The following is a 22,157-nucleotide window of genomic DNA, read 5'->3' on the forward strand; positions in this document are numbered from 1 at the left end:
ACCAGCTAAAAATTCTGGTTAATTTATATAATTTTCTGGTGGTTTGTACTTTGGTGATAAACTACCTGGATAGTATACAAACCAACCAATATTCGTAGCTCTTTTAGCGAAAGCGAAACTACGATTTCCCATCAAAATAACCACACGTTTGGATAGTTTACATACTATCCAGCTAGTCTATAAACTAACCAAGTTAACACTTTATCCGTAACAGATGCATGTACATTGTACATATTATTCATTGTTGCAAATTTAGGCCGACATGGTAGACTACCGTTTTGTTTACTTGTACTATCAAAACAATAAAAATGGCGGAATATCAGCTTTATAGAAATGAGTGCATAAAAAATATCGCTGCCTCCTGGACTGTAAGTAGTTAGTTCAGGAAGTAACCCACCGTTCATTTGAAGTTATTTACTTACAATCAGGTAAATATGTGGCAAGCATTGCGTAATAAATGTATTACAGTCAATCTTTTAGCTCATTACAGCTTTTGACTTGCTTTGTAAAACTTGTTTTATGATCGCTTGTATTACGTATTACCTAGCACGAACAACCTTGATCAATCATGGTATTCATATCCACATATAGACTGGTCATCGGCATTTGATGGTCAGATTCTTCATTCTCACTTGTGCAATGTCGTCGTCAGTTTCATCCGCGTGTTGAAATGAACACATTGTGATTTCTGTGATGAAACGTGAACGTGCGCTATGATTTTTCCTGATTTGTGTTTTAAAAAAATCAAGAAACCAGTATTCGGAAAACGGAAGACTTACAGGTTTTCACGTACGTAATTTAATATTACAATAAATGGTTCGTATTGTAGCAATATTTAGACAATTATTATTCTGGTGCCTCAATGTCAGGTGTTTTCGTTTGTTAAGTAGTATTGCCTTATCGTTATCATACTTTTACGTATAATGTAAACGTTTTACTTTCGCTAAGTCACACCATATTAAAACTCCCTAATTTGATATATGTTTTAGTCATAATAAATTGTCATCATTATCCGTAATCATCGAACGAATATTTAATTGGTAATTCCGTGATTCTAGTTCGTTTGCTAATAAAATAAGTTGAATTTTTAATCGATTTAGTTCAATGAACCGAAGAATGTGTAATTGAATAGTTGTAATTCTATGCAATATCTAATACTTCCTTTAATTCATATCGGTCATGCAGCTATAAATTACTGAGCATGGCGCACGCAATTTTGTCAGTGGAAAAAATGTAAAAATAACCTCCTTTAAAAAAAACAAAGAAACATGCCGGAATCACTTTTGGAATTAAACTTAATTATAAACTAAATTATTAAACTGATTTGCTGTTTAACATTAAAATTAGTTTATATTTAAACCACCACCATTTATCATGAATAACACGGAAGTTTTTCCACTTAAAATTTTGAATTAAAACCAACGGATGCAGAATTAGATACTTTGGAACCTACTTAGTTAATGGAAAACATTACTACTTTCCAATGAAAAATAATAAAACCAGTTCAAGTTATTTCTAACCTCATCTTGTTGTTGTTATAGGATAAGAGCACTCATAATCTTAGCTAAGCTCATAATCACTAATAAAAATGTAGCGTCATAGATATCTCCACAGTTATTCGTTATGTGAGGGTTGTTACCAGGTTACCTACTGCATTTTGCGGCGAAGGTTCTCGAGATATTCGATTTGATGCGCTCCCGAAAACTCGCCCCGGTAAATTTGCCTCCGAAATTTTCGGCACGAAGAAAATTTGATATTATTTAGTTTGGGTCTTTATTTTTGAATTCACTCCTGGAGTAATTGCTCCCTAAGGAATCGCCCTCGAACGTTTTACCGGAAGGATCTTCACTCCCATGCACTAAACCTCGAACTAAACCATATTGTCTTACACTTCCAAAAATTAACATCACTACTATCGATGTCCCAAGCCATTTCTCGTTATTATGCAGCATTCCTCAAGTATCCATACCTCTAACCAAGAATAGGGGTGAAAATCAAATTTTATTAGCACATTTTTAAGAAGTACATATGTATAAAGATTTGTAGATGGGCCTAAAAAATTGTTTGTGCTCAATCTCTCGAGGGCAAACCTCTCGGGGGCGAATTTAATGAGTGCGAATATTCTGAAGGTGTAATGTTTCGGAGAAGCATTTTCCGCGGACGAATGTCACTGTGGGCATTTTTTCTTGGAGGCGAAAAATCTCCACAGTGTTTTGATATTTCAGGGTAAACATTTAGGTAAGACAATTCCTAGAAAATCTAACAAAGCGTGTCCGGAAGTTAAAATGCTATTTAAGTGAAAGTGTAAGTAATTTAATTGCACACAAATGCTCTTACAATATCCAGCTATCTGTAATTCTGTAGAGAGAGGTGTTGCGGAATAGGATGCTTGATTAATACTGTAAAACGTTTGTCCACATTCTTCCTTATAATTACGTATTGTAAGATTTAAGGCATTCTTAACTATTTGAAGGTTAATCAAAATTGTTTATGCAATAACCCCAACTTTCCTTAAGAGATTTTTTCCTCATCCATCATCAACTTTCTAAAATTATTAAACCACATTCTTACCACACTAAATTCAGTAACAAAACAATTAAGTTAATTTAATTTGAAAACAAGGTGTTGTATGTAGGCTATGCTATGACTATACAAACATGATTCCGCGCAACACGCAAGGTCATTAGTCCTGAAATACGAATTCTGGCGATTATCTTTTTTCTTTTATAAATTATGCATACTGCATACATAACTCGGCCATTTAAAAATCGACAAAAGAATTTTTTAAGCACACCATGGCCCCATTTGATTCACTAATAGTAGGTATAAGAATCATCAATTAAAATTTCGTCGATAAATAGTTTTTGTCTTTCAAAAATCCTCTCTTTTCACGTACTTTGTGAAATAAGTGCTGAGATCGAAATGCTAGAACTACAGTTCAATTTACAAATTGTAATGCCAATTTCGAGTCAATTTAATAACTATAAGCAGTTTACCAATCAAAATCATTTTTGATTTTGCGCATTTTACAATTGTTTTGAAAATATGTATTAACATTATAGCAAAGCTCGATTTTTTGTGTTTAATTCTTTCAGCCATTACATTAAATAAGTAAAACAAAATTTAAAAAGCTAGATTAAAGACCATTTTAGAGCTAAAACCTCATGCATTTCAAAATTAACTAATCGTGATTTTGAGTTTTGTTGAGGTTTTCAGGTTGGTAAATTTCTGAATTTTCGTAGTTATTGTGCATTAAATTTTTGCGTGTTGTTAGATTCACATCAATAGGGCAGGCGGCAAATTCAAAATTTCAAAATCACTTGAGGCACATGAGCTTTTTTGAGTTTTGTAATGCAACGAATTATCAATTTGTGAGTTCGGATTCACACATGGGTGGACACTATAGTCAGGAAAATGTCACATTGCTGGCGAGGAAATATTGAAGTACGGGGCCCCGAGTACTTTTATTTCCGAGTCAAGTAATGTAATTTTATTGACGAGATTTGTATAAAATTTTACCCGAAATAGGTAGTATTTTAATATAAAATTTCAATTTTCATATCGATCATTTGATTAATGTCAATCTGTCAGTGATGACAGGAGACAGGAGGCTGGAAGCATTTAGCAATTTTGACAGGTGCGGCCGGTAAAGTGACAGGCGACAGGAAAAGCAGTCTGGTCCGTCTTTGTCATGAAACTAAATTTTCCTGACATAAAGTAGGCATGAAAATGAAGGTTTCAGGGCGATTGATTTTGGGTAATAGTTATTTACATAATAAGTCATGAAAGTGGTCGTTTACATGACGCGGAGGCTTATTGAAAAGTACGAGAACGCGCAGCGTCCGAGTATCTCTTTAATGCCTGCAAGTCAGGTGGGCTCACTTTCATGACGTATTATGTATAAAATATTACCTGAAACCGCAACATGTAGATAACTTTTCCAAATTAAATTATTCCTATGTGGAAATTTTGATACCTAATCACGCATGCTAAAATCACTTTGGGTACTTGACGCTAATAAGCCCCCCAGGTATGATCATGAAACTGATAGAAATGGATAGAGGACACCTTAGTAACACGTTTAGAATAAAAAAAATTTGCGGAAGAGGGCCCAAATTTTCCGCAATCTTAATTAAAAGTTTACCTCATTTTCTGGAAATCTGGTGTTATTTTACGTATATTTTGTCATTCTTAATGTATGAATCGCCACCTAGCATCCACCTCCTAATACTGTCGAGACGGGAAGGAACATCTCTCGCATTTTCCATGGATCTTGGATCTTGAATCGTGGAAAAATAACATAACCTCTTAAGAAACTAACTACAGTTGGCACCACAGAATACGGCCTTCTCAGAATAGAAACAGCAATGTTACAAATTTGTATCATAGATATATAAATACATCTATATCTAGTGACTATAAATACAGGTATTTTGGCGGACCCTGGTAGGTGTGCTGTGAACTAAAGCATCAAAATCAGAGTAGCGCCATCTGGTGACCCGCTTCTAAAGCCATGAAGTAATTTCCCCAATTCGATCTAAATCACAAATATCGATAAAGAATACGCAGTTGTTAAATTGCAAGTGTATTTAGATACAATCACATTACATTATTTAACACAGACATCTTAAATTACATGTTTACAAATTACATATAAAACTCAGAAGTAAGTGCAACTTACGCTTTGTAGAAGTTAACACTTTGCAAAAAGATCCTTACGTACCGATTTGTCCTCCCCAATATTTGGTTTTAATTGCTGTTGTTTTTTGTTAAAAATATCTTTAGAACTAAATTTTTTGTTCCAAGAGGTAATAAAACCGTTTCAGCAAATTGTCACACAAGTTTTTGACAACAAATTTTAACTTGATCCTGGTGCTTACTGGTTACTTGAGAAGCGAGGGTGGAAGTTGTTGAATTATCTAAAACAAATTACAATATAAGAATCTACGTCTATATAAATATAAAACTCAAGTCTACACCCTTTTGCCTATAGGTACAGTTGGTAATAATTCTGCATCAATTTGTACCTGTTACTTACCTTGCATAAATAGGAAAGAAATAACAGCACATTTCAATCCTCTTCGCGTTTCAAGCACAAAACAATCTGTTTCAAAATGTGGGAAACGATGCCTTTTTGATATTTTATTGTTACAATCCGCCACACAACACTTTTTACGGTCACATAACTTGTTCATATTTTAAATCTTTCAAAAGTCAAAATTGACATGTGTAAAACTATGTGTACGTATAAAATCGACGGTCAAAATATTTCCTGTAACGAGCAAAATTACAGGTTTTGCAAAAAAATATCTGAGTCTGCGATAAATAGTTCTCCGTACAACCACGGGAAACGCTGTAATCAGTGACAATTTAGTGCCATTTATGTTTCTGTTCTGTGAAGGTCTTATTCTGTGGTTGGCACTCAGGAATGTTAAGATCACCACTACCAACGGAAAAACAATCATGAAATTTGGAGTAATATAACCTCACTTTCGACGAAATGAATTGAACTAAAAATTAAGATTGTGGAAAATTTAGGGCCTCTTCCGCAGATTTTTTTATTGAAGACGCTTCGTTAAGGTACCCTCTATCCATTTATATCAATTTCATGATCGTACCTGGGGGGCTTATTAGCGTCACGTAACCACGTAACTTAAAAATATCCACGTAGTCTGCATTATAATTATCCAATCGTTGATTAAATAACTTAAACCTCTCGCCAGGAAAGATTGCCGGTCACAGAACACTTGATCCCAATCTACAATCTATGTTTTTCTAAAGATGTGAGCGACTTCCGGGATAGTATCGTGTCAATGTTAAACGAAAAGACTTTTTGTTCAACATTGGCACGATCCTATTCCGGAAGTCGCTCGCGTCTTAAGAAAAACATAGATTGTAGATCGACACAAGGTGTGCTGTAGCCGGCAATCTTTCCTGGCGAGAGTAATATTCAATGAATGATCTAATTGTTATTTTGCATGTACTAGGACTGTAATGGGAGTCAGGCAAAAATATTACAGTACTAGTCAGGTAAAGATCAACTTTCTTATGTCAAAATAGCTCTGAAACTTAGATTTTCTTGACGGTTTCAGGTAAAATTAATTTATCATACTGTGTATATTAAATCAAATTAATTTTCAATGTTTACTAATTACCATTGTTATCACTCATTTAGTATATAATTTGAAGCGGAACTGGCGCTTCGTATTTATTCGGTACAGTCTTACAGTATGCTGCTGAATTGATTGTGTCACCACAAGCGAAAAATCGACACTCCCTTTGTGCCCCAAACCAGTGACGGTGGTCTAAAACATTCTCTCCGTATCGCTCAAGAAAACTCATTGCACTGACCAAACGGGTGTTGTACTCCTCACCATAGATATTATTTACTCTATGTCCTCACTCACATTTTCGGTATCCAGAAATTTAAATGTTCGGTTATATGTCAGTGGCAACCATGTGGCAACACTTCTAATATTTTCCCCATAAATTTCACCGATTAGGTGGTGCATTTCGGCTGATTTCAATCGAATAGTTCTGTAATGGATTATTGGATTCTGTGGCTTTTGGACAGTAGGTACACGATGCGCATGCACTAAATCAACTAAATGGCAACCACAGCACTGTGGCGGCGTAACTTAAAAACGGAAATTGCCATCGAGAGTAATACGATTATAGAACGTAAAATAAATATATCCAACACAACGATATAATAGGTTATGCAAAATTATTATGCTACTTGCTTAGGATTAACATTTTGTACACAAACTTTAATAGTAGGTGCACCAACATATACTTCTTGCAGATATCTTCCAAGGTATCAATGAGAATTTGTGATTACCCTCTTCCAACACTTTGTTTTCGAGGTAATCGGATTAGAAGCTTTGACCCTCCGGCCGATACCTCTTTTTAAGACCTTCAATTTTTTTTGAGGTATTCGTATTTGAAGTTTGCACCTAATCGAGAAATATGTTTCGTTGAGACCTTCTAGTTTCCCTTTAAGAGTACGCTCTTCCTAACTACGCATGATACCATAATCTATACTCATAGTATCATGACATGAATTGAAGTGATTTTTATTAAAAGGCGAGCAATTCCGCACTTCATTTCAAGAAACTTGTCGCTGATATACCTACTGTGCAAACATTCACTCAAGAACTTATCTTAATTAATATAAGTTCGTGCATTCACTTCATGGTCATATTTTTTTGACCTATAGGCTATAGTTGCCTATTTAAGGTCGTGTCCTAGTTGTTAAACGGATTGTTGAATCATTAGCGATGTACGGTGACACGCATACAGTTTGAGAGTCATCTTAATGTCATGAAACAAAATTTTTCAAAATTACTAAAATATGCTAGATGTCTCATATTTGCGATGCAGTGAATTGTTCACATTTAGACCACTACTGTACTACAACTTATAGTTTTAATATCAATCATTAACACCGCACTTTTTTTTAGCATGTCAAAAAATAGTACAACAAAGGTTATCTGCATCTACAAGTTGCCTAACCCCAACAAATTCAAGACCTTCGACTCCAAACAACTACTTCCATTCTACAAGTTCGGCTGCTGTTAGTAGACATCTACCATCTGGTACTGCAAGTAATGGATTTTCGCAACCACAACAAACGTCAGCTGTAACTCATTTATCATCACCTAGTCATCATCACTCTCTTTCTCATAAGGTACAGATTTTTGTAAGGTTATTGGTAATGAAAATTTACGTTGTTTTTTATTTAGGAATCTTTCACTTTGGGCAGTCGGCATGTGCATGCATTGTCAGCTTCTAGTCAACACCTTTATCGACAATCAGATAAACACGATCCTGTAATAAGGCATACAGATGAAAAATGGACTTCTTCGTCTACATTAGGGAGTCACGGATCATCTCAAGCGTTGGTAGTACAAACGGAAAATAATAACGTCGCTAAATTCAATGTACCACATAGTATTGATAACTTACCTGCACCACAGACCGTATCAAAAGAACAAAAAGATTTACCTACACCTACTTCTACTCCCACAACATCTAGAAAGACAAGAAGGCGTTCCAATCTATTTACACCATCTAAAAAAGGTGAAGATAAGTTGAAGAATGGTGGCGATATTGGTAGTGGGAGAGCAATTCCTATTAAACAAGGTTATTTGTACAAGAGGAGTAATAAACCTCTAAATAAAGAATGGAAGAAGAAATATGTAACGTTATGTGATGATGGACGACTCACTTATCACCCCAGCTTGCATGTATGTTATATGTTAACTACCTCTTTAGTTCTATTTAAAATTTTGCGTCGCAGGATTACATGGATGATGTGCATGGAAAGGAAATATCACTTCAGTATGTAACAGTTAAAGTTCCTGGGCAAAGACCGCGAGGATCAAAATCGATTATTACGGTAGCGGGTACCAATGGAAGTAATGTAATTAATGAGGGTATAGGAGGACTCTCGCTAAGTAATAGTGAGTACAGAGTTACTTTGGTTGTTTAAACTTTATCTATTTCTTCGAAAGGTACAAAAGACAAGAGATTAACTGAAAAAGTACTCCTTACCGCATTTGAAGCAGTGAAAGATCCTGGTAGATACGCTCAACTGGGCGTTGACGAAGGTGCACTACCGAACAGTAATTCATTTGTAAATGGCGATAATTTAAAAATGGAAACTCCTAACGTTAAAAAACGACACAGGCGAATGAAAAGCAGTAGCGTGAAAAATGCTGATTATGATGGTGAGATCTTTACTTATTTGTGTAACTTGTGTAAACATGGTTTGTTTCAGATTCAGATGTGTATGAGTTTTACATTGTTTCATTGGACAACAAACAGTGGCATTTTGAAGCTGTAAATTCTGACGATCGCGATGATTGGGTTTCTGCAATAGAACAGCAAATACTTAGCTCGTTACAATTAAACGAATCTAGTAAAGGGAAAAAGGCAAGCAATCCCATGGAAGCCGCTACGATTCAAACCATAAGATCTCATGTACCTGGAAATGAAAACTGTGTGGATTGTGATTGCCCGAGTATGTAATTTGTTACTCAACCAAATTTTGTGTAAATTTATTGTCTTTAGATCCCGGCTGGGCCAGTTTAAATCTAGGAGTTTTAATGTGTATCGAGTGTTCTGGAATACATAGGAATTTGGGCTCCCATATTTCGAAAGTACGATCTTTAGACTTAGATGAATGGCCGTAAGTATTCCCTTTTTATGGCTTTCGTATAACTTCATTGAAATGTATTTATAGACCTGGACATCTAAGTGTTATGTTAGCCATTGGAAATACCCTGGCAAATTCTGTCTGGGAGCACAAAACGCAAGGCAGATTAAAACCTTCCTCAAACTCGTCTCATGAAGAAAAAGAACAGTGGATACGATCGAAATATGAGTCGAAAGAATTTCTTCCGGCACCTAGCAATACTATGCCTTTAGGACAGCAACTAGTGGATGCTGTTTGTAGTACAAATATAAAGGGTATAGTACTAGTTCTGGCGCAAGGAAATGCAGAAGACGTCAATTCCACTGTTGCACCACGTGATCTCCGAACCCCTTTACATTTAGCTTGTGCCATGGGAAATCTAGCTGTTGCACAGTTACTCATTTGGGTACGTACAACGTTTATTAGTTATAAAGTAGCGCGATATCAGCTCAAATTACACCAAATCTTGCTCCTCTAGAACCACACTAACCACCAAACTGGTTTCTCTCTGTGCTAGCAGGTATAATTCAAGAAAGATTCGCGCAATGAGCATTTCCAGTGAGCATAGTCGTCTCACAAACATAACTATGTTACTGTAAAATCCCCCCTCTAGACTGCTCTTCAAATTTCACCATGTATTTATATAACTACCCTTTAGGTCACATAGGCCTTGGATATAAAATTTGTTATTTCACAATGCAAGAGTAGTATATTCTATAACAAGTAAGGAATAGGGTATATTCCGCGCGAGTGGAAAGTTGGTCACTCGAGTCAAAGGCGAGTGTGACGTTTCCGCGAGCGTTGAATACTTATTACTTACAAGTCAGACATAATTTTTTCTACTACTACCCCAAATTGTTGCAAAATATATTGTAAAATTCTAACCGGACTTCGCGGTAGACAATCGACATGTTAGTAGGTCTGTGTGCGGTGGGTTGGTGTGTCATATTTGAGTGACGTTTGTCTAAATGACCACGCCCGATCATACACTGCGCATGCGAAAGAAATGTCAAAGTTGCTTGATGAATTTAATGAAGGTTTTCGCGTTGCATTTGTATTTAGTAATTGAAAATGTACATCTACTTATTACTGGTAATTCGGTAAATGTGCGCTACAGGTACTTAAAATTCAAAAGTAATTTGTGCCCGCTCAAGCGCAATTAAAATGTTGACAGTTTGTCATTTAGAAGGTCCTATAATAGTCCAGTCAATTTATGGTTTGGGCTAGATGTTGTCATTTCACTCAACGAAACCAAGCGTATCCTATGTAAAAAAATCCGCTGAATCCGAAAATCATAGTCTCCCTGTCCGGAAACGGCGGGAACATTTTGTTATTAACAAAAAACGAAGAAAAAATGAGAACATGTCGTGTTTTTTCGCATTTGACTTCGAATATCTCGTTAACTATTACTCTGAGAGAAAGAATGAATAGAAATGAACTTGTTTAGAATAAAATTTTCTATAGGATACAGTTGGTCCGGAACGCTCATTTTCAATTGTTATTGTTTTTTATGGAAAAATGTGAAAAATTAATCTCTAAAATTAACAGTTTGTTATTACCAAGTAAAATACATCCGATCTTTTTGAAAGTCCGTATTTAGTGAATTCTTTTGATAACAAAACAATATGACAAACCCGATCACCGTAGGTTTCATAGTAATTGATTAATTAAATAAACAAGTATAAAAAGAGATGGCTTTGTCTTTCAAACTGGGGGACTACAAGAGCGTTCCCAATTTTTTTATACGTAGTTTAACCCTAAAACAATCTTTTCCAATAATTGTCCCGATAATTCTTGCAAATCAACGGACTGTGGCAGTAGGCAGCCAATCAAATGTCAAAATTCTTGTTTAAACTCAGATTTGACAAATAATCTAGGATTTTGATTATAATTCGCTTTCCTGCAACCGGCCGTAAGTGATTTAATAATGCTCTTTCAGTACTTTCTCTAATTGTAGAATCGAGAAAAAAGCACTTACGAGGACATTATAAGTTTAGAAGAGGCAGAGGTTGATATTATTTAATTTTAAATTGATTGTGTTGTCAATGAAAGATCATCTCATTCTTGAATTATTCCTTTGGCGTGTGACATATGATATGACACGCAACAATATGAACCTATAAACTACTTTGACTTCTTTTCTTCCAGCATAACGCTAACGTATCAGCGGTGGACCAAGATGGGCGAACATGTTTGGCATACGCGCGAGCGGCGGCCAGTGTAGCAGCTGCCAAATCTCATTCAGGAAGCACAGTTACCGCAGAGATTTCCGCAGCGACGAGCAGAGCGCTGGTAGAGCTACTTTTGTCTAACGGTTGCCCCGAACTATCTTCTGTGCCTAACAGTGGAACCCTACCTCGCAGAAGAGGTAGTCAACAGATGCCACAATTTGAAAAACTCCCATCAAGTGTAATTTAAATAAAAGTCTGATTAGGTAAAAGAATTAAAAGAGTATGTATTCCGTAAGGGACGAATTTGTTGAATTATTTAATTTTTTCAATTTAATTGGATGTTTTTTGAAATATTGGAAGCTACTGTACTTAGTACTTTTAGAAGTTATTGGCTCTGCAATTATATTCATGTGATTTCGTCGAAAGTGTTCAAATGTCAATTCTAAACAGTAATAATGTACTCACACTTTCACACTTGTGTACTACCTATGATATTTGCAACTCGAAGAGATTCCATTATCCATACTACACACTTTTGTATGTCGTTTTGTAATGTTTGTACCTTATGCGTGATAGTAATTTAAAAATATCAGCAATATGGTTTGTTATAGCTTGATGTTTTGTGATTGTGGATTTGTTACAAATAATATTAGTAAATATTCCTTTGTTATGTTGTATATACTTTCGCCAAAGAATGTATGTATTATTTTGTATATACAGAGCAAGATCATTTATGTACAGAAATTATATACGTTGTTCTTCCGTATTATGAAGTACATACCCTGTTACTCCATTAACATTTTCATGATTTGCTTAATGGGGATTACTATTATGTACACATGCCTTTTATTGAAATACACCTGCCTGTCCGCTCCTAAGTTAGTAGTCTAGTCAACGGGAATCTCATTAGCACACTTGGCATAAAGTAAAATCTACCTGCTCTGCTTGGGATTATTTGTAGTGTGTGTATTTTGATCTATCAGCCTTTGTCACTTTGAATGAAAATAGTAGGAAGTACTTTCCTTAGTCTGCTGTCGACATTAGTATCTCTAAAATGCCGCACCAAAGGAATTGTGGCCGTATTTAAGCGAATAGCAAGGGGGGGGGGGGGATAGAACGTATACTCAAAGAAGATTATCATATGTAATTTGTATACCTAAAGCCTAAGCATTCGTAATGGTGGAACATTTATCAATGTTACCAAACACATTGCGGTGTATTATTTTTTACTTTTGGATGAATTGAAAAATTTGGTTGTAGACAAAGAGTGTAGTATGGTCTTTGGTATAGATTAATCCTTAGTCACTTCAGTTAAAGTGTAAGAGGTAGGGAACCATTCGACGAACCCATTTCCCACAAACCTGGAAAATGTTTAAATGCTTTATTATCAGTCAGTTAAGAAAATATTGGTCTGGCAGGCATCTCGTGGTTATGTTTTCCTCCTTTAAATGTTTGGAATTTACAATGTATTTCTTATGGCAATAATTCCATGGCTGTGTCGATTGGGACTATGCGAGACAATAAATGAATGAAAATTGGTTTCAATCACAATCAGCCATGGAATTATTCCTATAAGAAATACATTACTTCAAACATATAAAGGATGACGCAACCGCGAGATGCCTGCCAGAACCGTATTTTCTTAATTGACTGATAATAAAGAATCATTGAAACATTTTCTAGGTTTGTGGGAAACAGGTTAGTTGAATTGTTCGCTAGCTCTCTCGCTAGTTATTTTGTGTACTAAAAAGAAAAACCAGTTCATTTGAACAAATTTTCCCAGCATTTCCCTATGTCTGACATCATAGCAAAGTCGGTAGCGAGGGCATTAAGTGGCCGGATTGCCAGATTTGGAATCCCAGAACGGATACCAACGGCCCACGTGTTTAGCAATTCGAATCTTGCATTTTTGTCAAAATCCGTAAGCTTTTGTGTATTAAACATTTCGAACGACGGCGTACCGCTCTTGAGCGAACGGGATAGCGGAACATCTTCATCAGACGATAAAAGCAGCAATATAATGCCTCGGACAGATCGCTAGGTTGAACTGCGGCCAATAATTCTTCTTGGCCTATGTACAACTCAACAGCAGATCATTCTGGTAATGTCCCCGCTACACTCGTTTACAGTACTGCATTGCGTCTGCCTGGTGAATTATTCCCCTTAAAATTAGGAAGAAGTCTAACCCTGTACTTTCGCATGGTTCTAGTCTAGAAGTACCTTGAGCTATAGATGGACTGATGGAGCCAAGAACCGAATGTGAAAAGTGTCTTTGGATTTATATGCGCGCTTTCCGAAGGCACTACTATTCCTTCTTACGGAGCATTTTGTGTGGAGGACAAAGGCAGGCTGAACTATCCCACTTGCACTCATTGATTTGTTGCCGTACTCTTATGCTGAGAGGCGCGCGTACATAATTGAAAACGCTGCAAATACCAATTTGGACACAGAAAATTTCATAGAAGAAAAATTGTAGTGCAATTAAATTTACTATAGTCCCCGACGGCATTGTGATGGAACCGAATTAGCCCGCTAAAATTCAATTTAAATATTCCCGAAACCGACCCTGGCGCGACGAAAAAAGTCAAGATTGCGCTTTGTTTCGTTTCCGTGGAACACGTGTTTTTTTCTTCTCTGCTCTACATTGAAATGGGCCATAATTTACAATAAAAGTGTAAAATACAACGCTATGCGAGGGAACTTAATGATCCCTATCGACTCGACGCGACGTCTCGGAGCACGGTCGATATTAACAATTTTCGTCTAGGATTTGTTTAAAAAGGAAAGATTGAGGGAGAGGTATTTGTGCTTTTGTTGAGGGCAGAAGTAATTTTCCCGTTGTGAATAGTGGGTGCAGCTTCGACTATTACAAAGCTGATGTTCTCGTTTTGTTATCTGTACGTCTAATGCCTCCATCTAATAATGATATGATCGTGTTCGATTATTTGCCAATTTAATGTTATTCTCGTACAGCATGATTATTTCCATTTATAACACATTCTAGATACAACTTGCACTTTTAATTATACTGGTCATACTTTGAATTAAATGCATAGATTCTACAAAAATATGTTGTTGTCCAATTTACAGTACTCCTTTGTTCCAAACGCTGGCAACATGAATTACTGGCCGATTTACGTGTTTTTATTTATATTTATATACAGTATGTTCCCTTAGGGGCGATATTCAATACCAGTATGCATAACTACATTTTAATTTATAATTGAATTTATTGCAGCACATTTCACTTTTGTTTGCATGAATATGTTACTGTTTATTTACAGGGTGCTTCATCTGGGGGCGAGTGACGTACGTTAGGCGGTTGATTGTTACATATTGCACTTGGCATTGAGAATTAACTACTTTACATTAATGTTTGCCACGACATGTTCCTTTGTTTTGTTGTAATGTGATAGTTCATAACGTTATGCTCCTACTATTTATTTGAACCGGGTGATTATGATTATTAATATTTGGCAGGGTGACTTGTTTCGAATGTGTATACTGTGCTATATTTGATATTGATATTTGATACCGAATATTTAATCTCGATTTGACGTAGCAGAGGCTGGCTAAAGTTCAGAACTGACATACGCAGAGATTATGTTTTATGTAGTGTCTTTGAAAAGAGCCATCTTGCCCATATTGCTAATCAATCCGATTAGTCGATCCCTGACATGTAGTGACCGAATATGAGTTTTGTGTCAGTCTTTGGTATGCCAGTGCAAATATGTCAACTGTCAACGCCTACATAAATTCTGTATATTTTGTTGCCCTAGAGATGTGTGAATGAAAGAGTTGGGATCCCGCTTAGTCGTACATGGGGCTGCCGGCTAAGCCCGGCCTCGCTCTTGCACAGGGATTCGCTAAAAGCGTGCGGCGTGTTCTCGTTGTGACCTTTTGCTTGTGTTATCAATTATCCTTCCTATATGAAAGGCTCTTCTGAGAGGGCAACTCCTATCGATTTCATACAATGTTGACATGTCATGACCAGAGCAACTAAAGACTACTCGGTGTGGGATCTGGACTGGCCATCCAATATCCAAACCTATGATATGAATTTATTGTAATGTTTTAATGATTGTTTTTTTGTTATGTGTGTGAAATATTGATTCATTAGGAATTCCAGCGGAGCCTGTGATTCCACATTATCCTAATTTACTTGATAACCATCATAATATGCATTCATGCCATTACAGACAACTGATTTTGCTATAAAGTTCAATATTAATTTGTTGGCTAGGTTTTTTCTTGGTCAGTTCTTTTTTTCCCAGCCTATTTTTGTATTTGCACTCGGTGAACAGCCATTTTCTAAATTTAATCTTGCAATGCGAATTATTTGGATTAAATCCCCGTTTTTAAAGCATGTACTTGTTTTATTTGTATTCCTTACTTGATCCTCACTCCGACAGGCAACACATATCTTGTAGCGACTCTTAAAAACACAACAACGTAGTAAGTGGTCCTATTATTTTGTTATTCAGGTTAGGTAGCTTTGTCTAGACTCTAGACGATCACGTGCCATGGGGTTCAGTTAGTTTGGGAGGGAAAGTTTTGAATTTTCAATCTTGAGTTGCGCAGTCTCTCGAGGCTGGTCTGGGTACATTACAATATCTATCCAAAGAGTACCCACTCTTTGATCTATCTTTAATCTACTGTACCAAGGCCATACCATTGGTACAACCAATGAATAAGATACGACGTATACCCGCGTATACTCTCTGGTCGTTTGGCACAGTTCGAATCGCGTATTTTGCTCGCCATCATTTTTTCTATCATCAGTTCTGCTTGCTTAAACTATGCGAACTGCGAAGTAGCAGAGGATTAAGCTAGGGACTAAGATTATGAAATTTATTATTAAAATTAAATTTAAGGTAGGTAACGACAATCGTTTGCAAATGGCACAATGTAACAAAATGAAGAAGCTTGTTGGATGCGAGATGCAAAAATAACCAAGCGCGCATTACAGTACCTATAGCTAATAGCATAGTGTAAGTACACTAAGCTAATAGGTTATAAGGAATATTTCTTTTAAATTTCTCCTCAAAGCAATCATACCTACGCCTTTTCTCGAAGTTTAAATGACATTTCTGCGTGAACTTGTTTTATCAATAATGTGAGCCCCACCTAACTAGCCAATGAAACATTTTAGCTTTGCCATTACCATTACGAGAAGTACCTACCCTCAACTAAAAAGACAACAGTTTAGTAGCGTTTTAATACGGTGTCCGTTTCCATAGTTCTCAATTTTACTTTCTGTTATATCAATCAAATATGAAACGTCAATAATTGTATTATTTGTTTTTGTGTGTGTGCGAATTTTTTTCCATTTTATTTTTTACTAACGCAATCTTTTTCGATATTTATACAACGGAAACGGAAACAAAGGTTCGGAATGGCGGAACAGAGTTTATTTGATATGCATCAATATTACCCGGAAACCGAAGAGCAAGCAAAAATACATAAGAGGCGTAAAGTTAAAAAGCAAAAAAAGGAAACGAGGGAACCCGTCCGCTTAGATTCCTTGAACATTGATGGAGTTGTGAAGATTGTAATGTCCAGTCATACACAGCTTGCAATTCAATGCGTAGTTGGGAGTGATGTTACCGCACAAAATGCATGGAAGTACGTTTCCAGGGATTTACTTCACGATTACATCGAACAGCAAGACGGTCTTAACACCAAGCAATTTGAAAATCTGAAATTGAAAATTAAAGCGTTTCCTAATCCAAACGTATTGGTAGCTTATATACCTAGTGATGAAGATTGTGATGAGTTTTGCATTACTCTTACGCTCGAAGCCGAGAAAGAAGTTTTAGCACACATCGATGCGATTTGTAAAGATCAAGAGGAAAAGTTAAATAATGCTATTAATAAATCAATTCAAAAGTGGAAAAGTCGCGGCAGTGAAATAGAAGTAGATTTTCAGGTTCCGAAAGATAATAGACCTTTGTTGGAAGTTGAAGTGGAGACTGCTTATCCAATAATATCTGCTAAATGTCGATTTAAATTGAGATTAGTTGAAGAAGCTCGGGATGGTTACGTAAGCGTGGTGGTCGGACGTACAGTTTCTGAAAATGTGGTAAAGAGAAGAATAGATGAGTGTATTCAAGCTATCCCTGCGGTTAGGTCCAGTGAAGCTCAAACTGTTTGCACGTATCCGAAAAACATTTGGACTCAGTACGATTTTAATGCGGGCGAAGTGAAAAATCTTACTAAAGCATTCGTTCGGAATATTTCACATTTCGTCGATGATAAACTAGACTTGTTTGAAGACATGGTTTATTTAAACAGTTCTGTAAATTTATACACAAGTGATTATAGTGACCTAGTGAAAAATGTTAAATGCGTTCAAAAACGAGCAAAAAAGACATTTGCGGAATACACGTCGTTCTTTCATTACGAGGTATGCAAAGGAAGAACAATTGTCGATCTTGATTGGCATCCTATGTGGACAGGCATCTTTGTTGCTGCATATTCAAGTCGTGCTCTTACTTCTTATTCTAAAGGTAAACCGTCCCTCGATGAAGTAGATGAAGCGACATTTCGCGTTGCGCCTGTTTTATTATGGTCTTTCAACGATAACCTCAGCCCAAAGTTGTACTTGGAAGTTACAAGAGAAGTCAGTGCTCTGTCATTTTGCCCATTTCATGAACACCTGTTGGTTGGGGGTTGCATCAACGGACAACTTATAATTTGGGATTTGACAGGAAAACTAGAACTGATAGAAAGTGAAGAAATCCTCACCACGAAGCAAGAAGGGTATAGAAAATTAATGCACTCGTTAATTCCATGGATGAAAAATATCAGTAATATGAAAATAGTTCGACCAGTAGTCACGTCAAATTTAGCTTACTCCCATTCCGCACCCGTAACGTCTATTAAATGGATATCCCCGTATCGCGAAATAACTAAATCTGGTCAATTAAAGCACATACCTGTGGAAGAGAAGAGGACAAGTTTACAGTTCATTTCATCTTCTCAAGATGGTACCGTACTTGCGTGGGATCTCAATTTGCATTCCGCCGAAAAATGTGCGCCACAAGTTAGTAAGAGGAAACACACACGGTTAAAAAATCGCCCTGCCGGTTTAGTAAAAAATGTTTCGCCTTATAGTGTACTCAACAGAATATTCAAACCTACCTTCAAAATAAATGTGTTTGCACCAGATTCGACAAGGAATCTACCTTTGGCTGCATTGCACCTTAGAGACCTACCTTGTCATTACGTTGAAAAGTATCCAGATCCACATCGTCAATTCGATGTAACGCAACGTTTATACTATGAACCAGTACTATCGGTGTCACAAGAACCCTTAGCAAACCAACTGCAATTCGGAAGTATGGAAGGTGATTTTCTTACAGTGTCCTGGGAAGGATTTTCGTTTAATACCGGCGAAGCAGTTAACAAGGAATTGGGACGTATAGAACACATTTCCAAATTTCACGATGGCCCAATAGTGTCATTATACAGATCACCTTTATATCCTGAGCTGATTTTGACCGTAGGTGGTAAGATATTTGCATTATGGATTTTAAAATTCCTCAAGGAGCCCGTCTTCTGGAGGACATCTACACATAGATACACCTACGGGTTGTGGAACACAGGTTTACCTTCGGCATTTCGTTTAACCAGGTGTGATGGTTGCGTAGAAATATGGTACTTAAAAGTTCGTAGTGATCGGTACCATCAGGAATTCCGTGTGTCCGGAGGCAACCTGGGCGGTACGTTTACGCATCCATTTGATTTGCAGCAAAGTGTCGATGCAATTTCTGATTATAATGGTTCCTTAAGGTTATTCATCACAACTCGTGTAATCAGCAGTGAAATGGAAGACGAGAGAAAGGCTTTAGTACAGCTATGCGAGCGCGAAGTTGATCGGAAGTTAAAAATTAAAAAATGGCAGGAAGATTGGGCGGTTCGGAATGCGGAGTTGATTAAATTTAAAAAGGAGCAAATTTCTTCATCTCAACAAAAGAAGGAAGACGTCCACCACAAACCAGGTCTCAAGGAGACGGAACAGAAACATCAACTAGAGGAGGTAAAAGTTAATGTTGATAAATGGAGAATAAAGGAAGAAAAGCGTATGCAAGCGGTTTTAATGGAAAAAAAAGCTTTAGATATTTCGCTTTTAGAAAAACAGAGAGAGCCTCTCCTAAAAATACTTCAGGACAAAAATGATAAAATTATTAAAATGAAAGACCGTCAACACAATGCCAATGACATATTTAATCAGACAGTCGCAAAAGTCTTTTCAGATGCAGTAGAGAAAACGGCAATTTCTAACATACAAGAAGATATAGTCACGGACGATGTAAGTAAAGACATATATCAGAACTATTTAGAGATAGAAAAGGTGAATACGGATATTGTAAATAAGAACAAATACACTAAACCATTTGATTGGTTCGCAATGTGCAATGCTGGTAAAGAACGGCGTAGAGCATTAGATGCACATTATGGTAGTTCCAATCATAAACTAAGGCGTTTGAGAGAACGAAGTGGTACATAAGCAGGTTATAGGCATCGTTTAATTTATACGTCATTTATACTGTGTTTATAAATATGTATTTCAGCAGCCCAAATAAATTATACAAACGTATAACTTTCTATTCCACAAATATTTATACGCATTCTTTATTCGTTTGAGATATTGTATGAATTGAATAAATTGTCAATACGTGAAAACAAAGAAAATCTCTCGACCAGATTCCCCCCGCGGCACCCCCACAGACGCGTTCAAAGTTCAAAACTCGAAAACTACAAAAGCTACAATTTTTGTCACCGCAAAGCAGTGGGTTTTTTAAGTGACCCTGAAACCTGTTTATTTAATCAATCAAATAATGTATTTTTGAAAGAAAAGTTTTGAAAAAATTTAAAAAAGTGTGGGAGGATGCCTATAGTGATATGCAACTGAGTAACTCAGAAAGACTTGACTCGATTGAGAAAACCATAGCCGTAGATCATTATTTTATTTAAAAAATAATAAAGAACTAGAACATACAAAAATGTTGTTCTATTTACCTATTGCACTATCTCGTGCACTATTGACCATTGAACAGACGCATCCTCTCCGCGCTGCCCCATATAAACGATGATTTTCGCACAATGACGCGACGTGGGACGGTCGGCCGCATTCCCACCACCGCCACGTTTCCTTCAAGACGCTAGTGAGTAGTGACGTGTCTCTTCCAAGTCGGTACCATAAATAAATGTATTTATGATCAGTACTTACTTGAGCCATAACGCGTGACGACGTTGAGTTCAATGTACATACAGTACAGAGTTGATCGAAAAACAACACTCGCGGGGCATTCTGTAGAAGCTTTGAAATCTGTCGGGATACATATTCAACTCCCGACGAAGGTTTCTACTCTTTAACCACAAAGGCTGAACCCATCTTTTTTTCTTTTTGGAAATTGTTGCGATTTGCGATAATGACAATGTCCAACAACTCTTCGTCACTAGAACAGTTCATTATGTACTCACTCAATGATGGCCGCAGTCTAACTACAAACTAGGGTCCACGCATTTCATGCCACAATCTCGCGTTTTCAGTGTGGTTTGTTTGCGTCACATCTCCGCCATGGGTCTGTTCAGTGTGAACTGGGCCATAGCAACCTTGAACTGGTCCAGAACCGACCTTATATGACTACTCAATCACCCAATGCACAAAATGAACAAACTGTGTAATTCATAATTCTAGGAGTCATCTTTAAAATCGTCTTCAGAATCGCTTCTTGTTAGGATTTCTAATCACCTCTTAGTGGTGGTGGAATATTTGCGCTTTTGACATACTCATAAAACCAACAATTTCCATTTGTCTCCTCTAATGTAGGCCTTGATTGATAAATTATTATCGATAAAACTCGGTCAGAATCGTTCTTAGATGTTGCCATGCAAATTAACAGCAACTGCAGCCAATCGTAGAACCAAACCACACCACAAACGTGTAAAGACGCCAGATGCACACCTCATGCTTTGTTTTTTTGTCGTCTATAGACGACAGACGCAGCGAAAGGTCTTGCGAATAAAAGGAAAAGCAATTTAGATTTTGTTAGTTTTTCCTACATTCAATCATTGTGAAATAATATTTTTTTGCTGGCGCTTTGTTGAAATCTAAGTACAATAAGTCAGCTTCGAACTAGAAAGAGAATTTAGTTGCTAAACCGCAATGGAGAATCCAACTCAGAGAGGTTGTCTTTTGTTTAAAGGTCCACTCAAACCAACACGGGAAAGTGGGAACGGGACAAACGTGGGATATGTAAGTATGCATCACGACGATATGGTTTGCATGTGTTAAGGCGGTACGAATATATCCCACATTGGTTTGAGCAGATCAGGCGCATGTTAGCATTGTATGTACCGAGTGGTGCACGGTAAGTAGGATCATAGGGATTTAACATGGGAAATTAGTTTTGTACAATATCCTGCCCTGCACACAATTTACAAAACTGTTTTTACATGTTTTATTAAGCTTTTGGTATAAGTACCCGCAAATTTAAAAAACAGTTTTGTATGCACCTTTTAATTCTGAACAACTTTAAACTCTACAGTTTTTTCTGTAAAATGTACAGGAGGGCAGGACATTGCATAAGACTAATTTCCCATGTTAAATCCCTATGTTCCTACTTACTGTGCACCACCCGGTATACAATAATGTTAAGTCATTAATCTTAAGATTGTATAAAACAACTTATTAAATCGAAACATGATTTTTTGATAGCAACTAGCTTTACTGTACGTATATGGAGATACATTTATGTCTGTATAACAATTAAGCGGAA

General features: G+C 36.7%; 2 protein-coding genes across 3 annotated transcripts; both read left to right on the forward strand.

Annotated features, from left to right (window-relative positions):
• The first annotated feature begins 568 nt into the window (after nucleotides 1–568).
• Nucleotides 569–12,136, forward strand: LOC116166778 (centaurin-gamma-1A). Of its 2 annotated transcripts, XM_031481902.1 has the most exons (10): nucleotides 569–789; nucleotides 7,464–7,690; nucleotides 7,746–7,900; nucleotides 7,955–8,249; nucleotides 8,303–8,465; nucleotides 8,517–8,732; nucleotides 8,783–9,025; nucleotides 9,076–9,193; nucleotides 9,248–9,605; nucleotides 11,348–12,136. In XM_031481902.1, exons 1-10 carry the CDS (start codon nucleotides 714–716, stop codon nucleotides 11,615–11,617), a joined length of 2,121 nt encoding a protein of 706 aa, XP_031337762.1. In that variant the 5' UTR covers nucleotides 569–713; the 3' UTR covers nucleotides 11,618–12,136. The 2 variants fall into 2 exon arrangements, with proteins under 2 accessions (XP_031337762.1, XP_031337761.1); XM_031481901.1 differs by having other exon boundaries at nucleotides 570–789; nucleotides 7,746–8,249.
• Nucleotides 12,137–16,659: 4,523 nt separating this feature from the next.
• On the forward strand, nucleotides 16,660–19,966 carry LOC116167032 (WD repeat-containing protein 63-like). Its single transcript, XM_031482269.1, has one exon. It carries the CDS (start codon nucleotides 16,766–16,768, stop codon nucleotides 19,880–19,882), a length of 3,117 nt encoding a protein of 1,038 aa, XP_031338129.1. The 5' UTR covers nucleotides 16,660–16,765; the 3' UTR covers nucleotides 19,883–19,966.
• The last annotated feature ends 2,191 nt before the right edge of the window (nucleotides 19,967–22,157 follow it).

The sequence above is a fragment of the Photinus pyralis genome, unplaced genomic scaffold (genome assembly GCF_008802855.1).
Source record: "Photinus pyralis isolate 1611_PpyrPB1 unplaced genomic scaffold, Ppyr1.3 Ppyr1.4_LG3b, whole genome shotgun sequence".
NCBI classification, from domain to species: Eukaryota; Metazoa; Arthropoda; class Insecta; order Coleoptera; family Lampyridae; genus Photinus; species Photinus pyralis.

Bases quoted from the DNA above. Each gene is read 5' to 3' on its own strand.
- LOC116166778 (XM_031481901.1), top strand. From the start codon at position 714: ATGATTTTTCCTGATTTGTGTTTTAAAAAAATCAAGAAACCAGTATTC. The intron at 7,691-7,745 runs GTACAGATTTTT...TTTTTTATTTAG, and splicing joins ATCACTCTCTTTCTCATAAG to GAATCTTTCACTTTGGGCAG. The intron at 8,250-8,302 runs GTATGTTATATG...TTTGCGTCGCAG, and splicing joins CTTATCACCCCAGCTTGCAT to GATTACATGGATGATGTGCA.
- LOC116167032 (XM_031482269.1), top strand. From the start codon at position 16,766: ATGGCGGAACAGAGTTTATTTGATATGCATCAATATTACCCGGAAACC.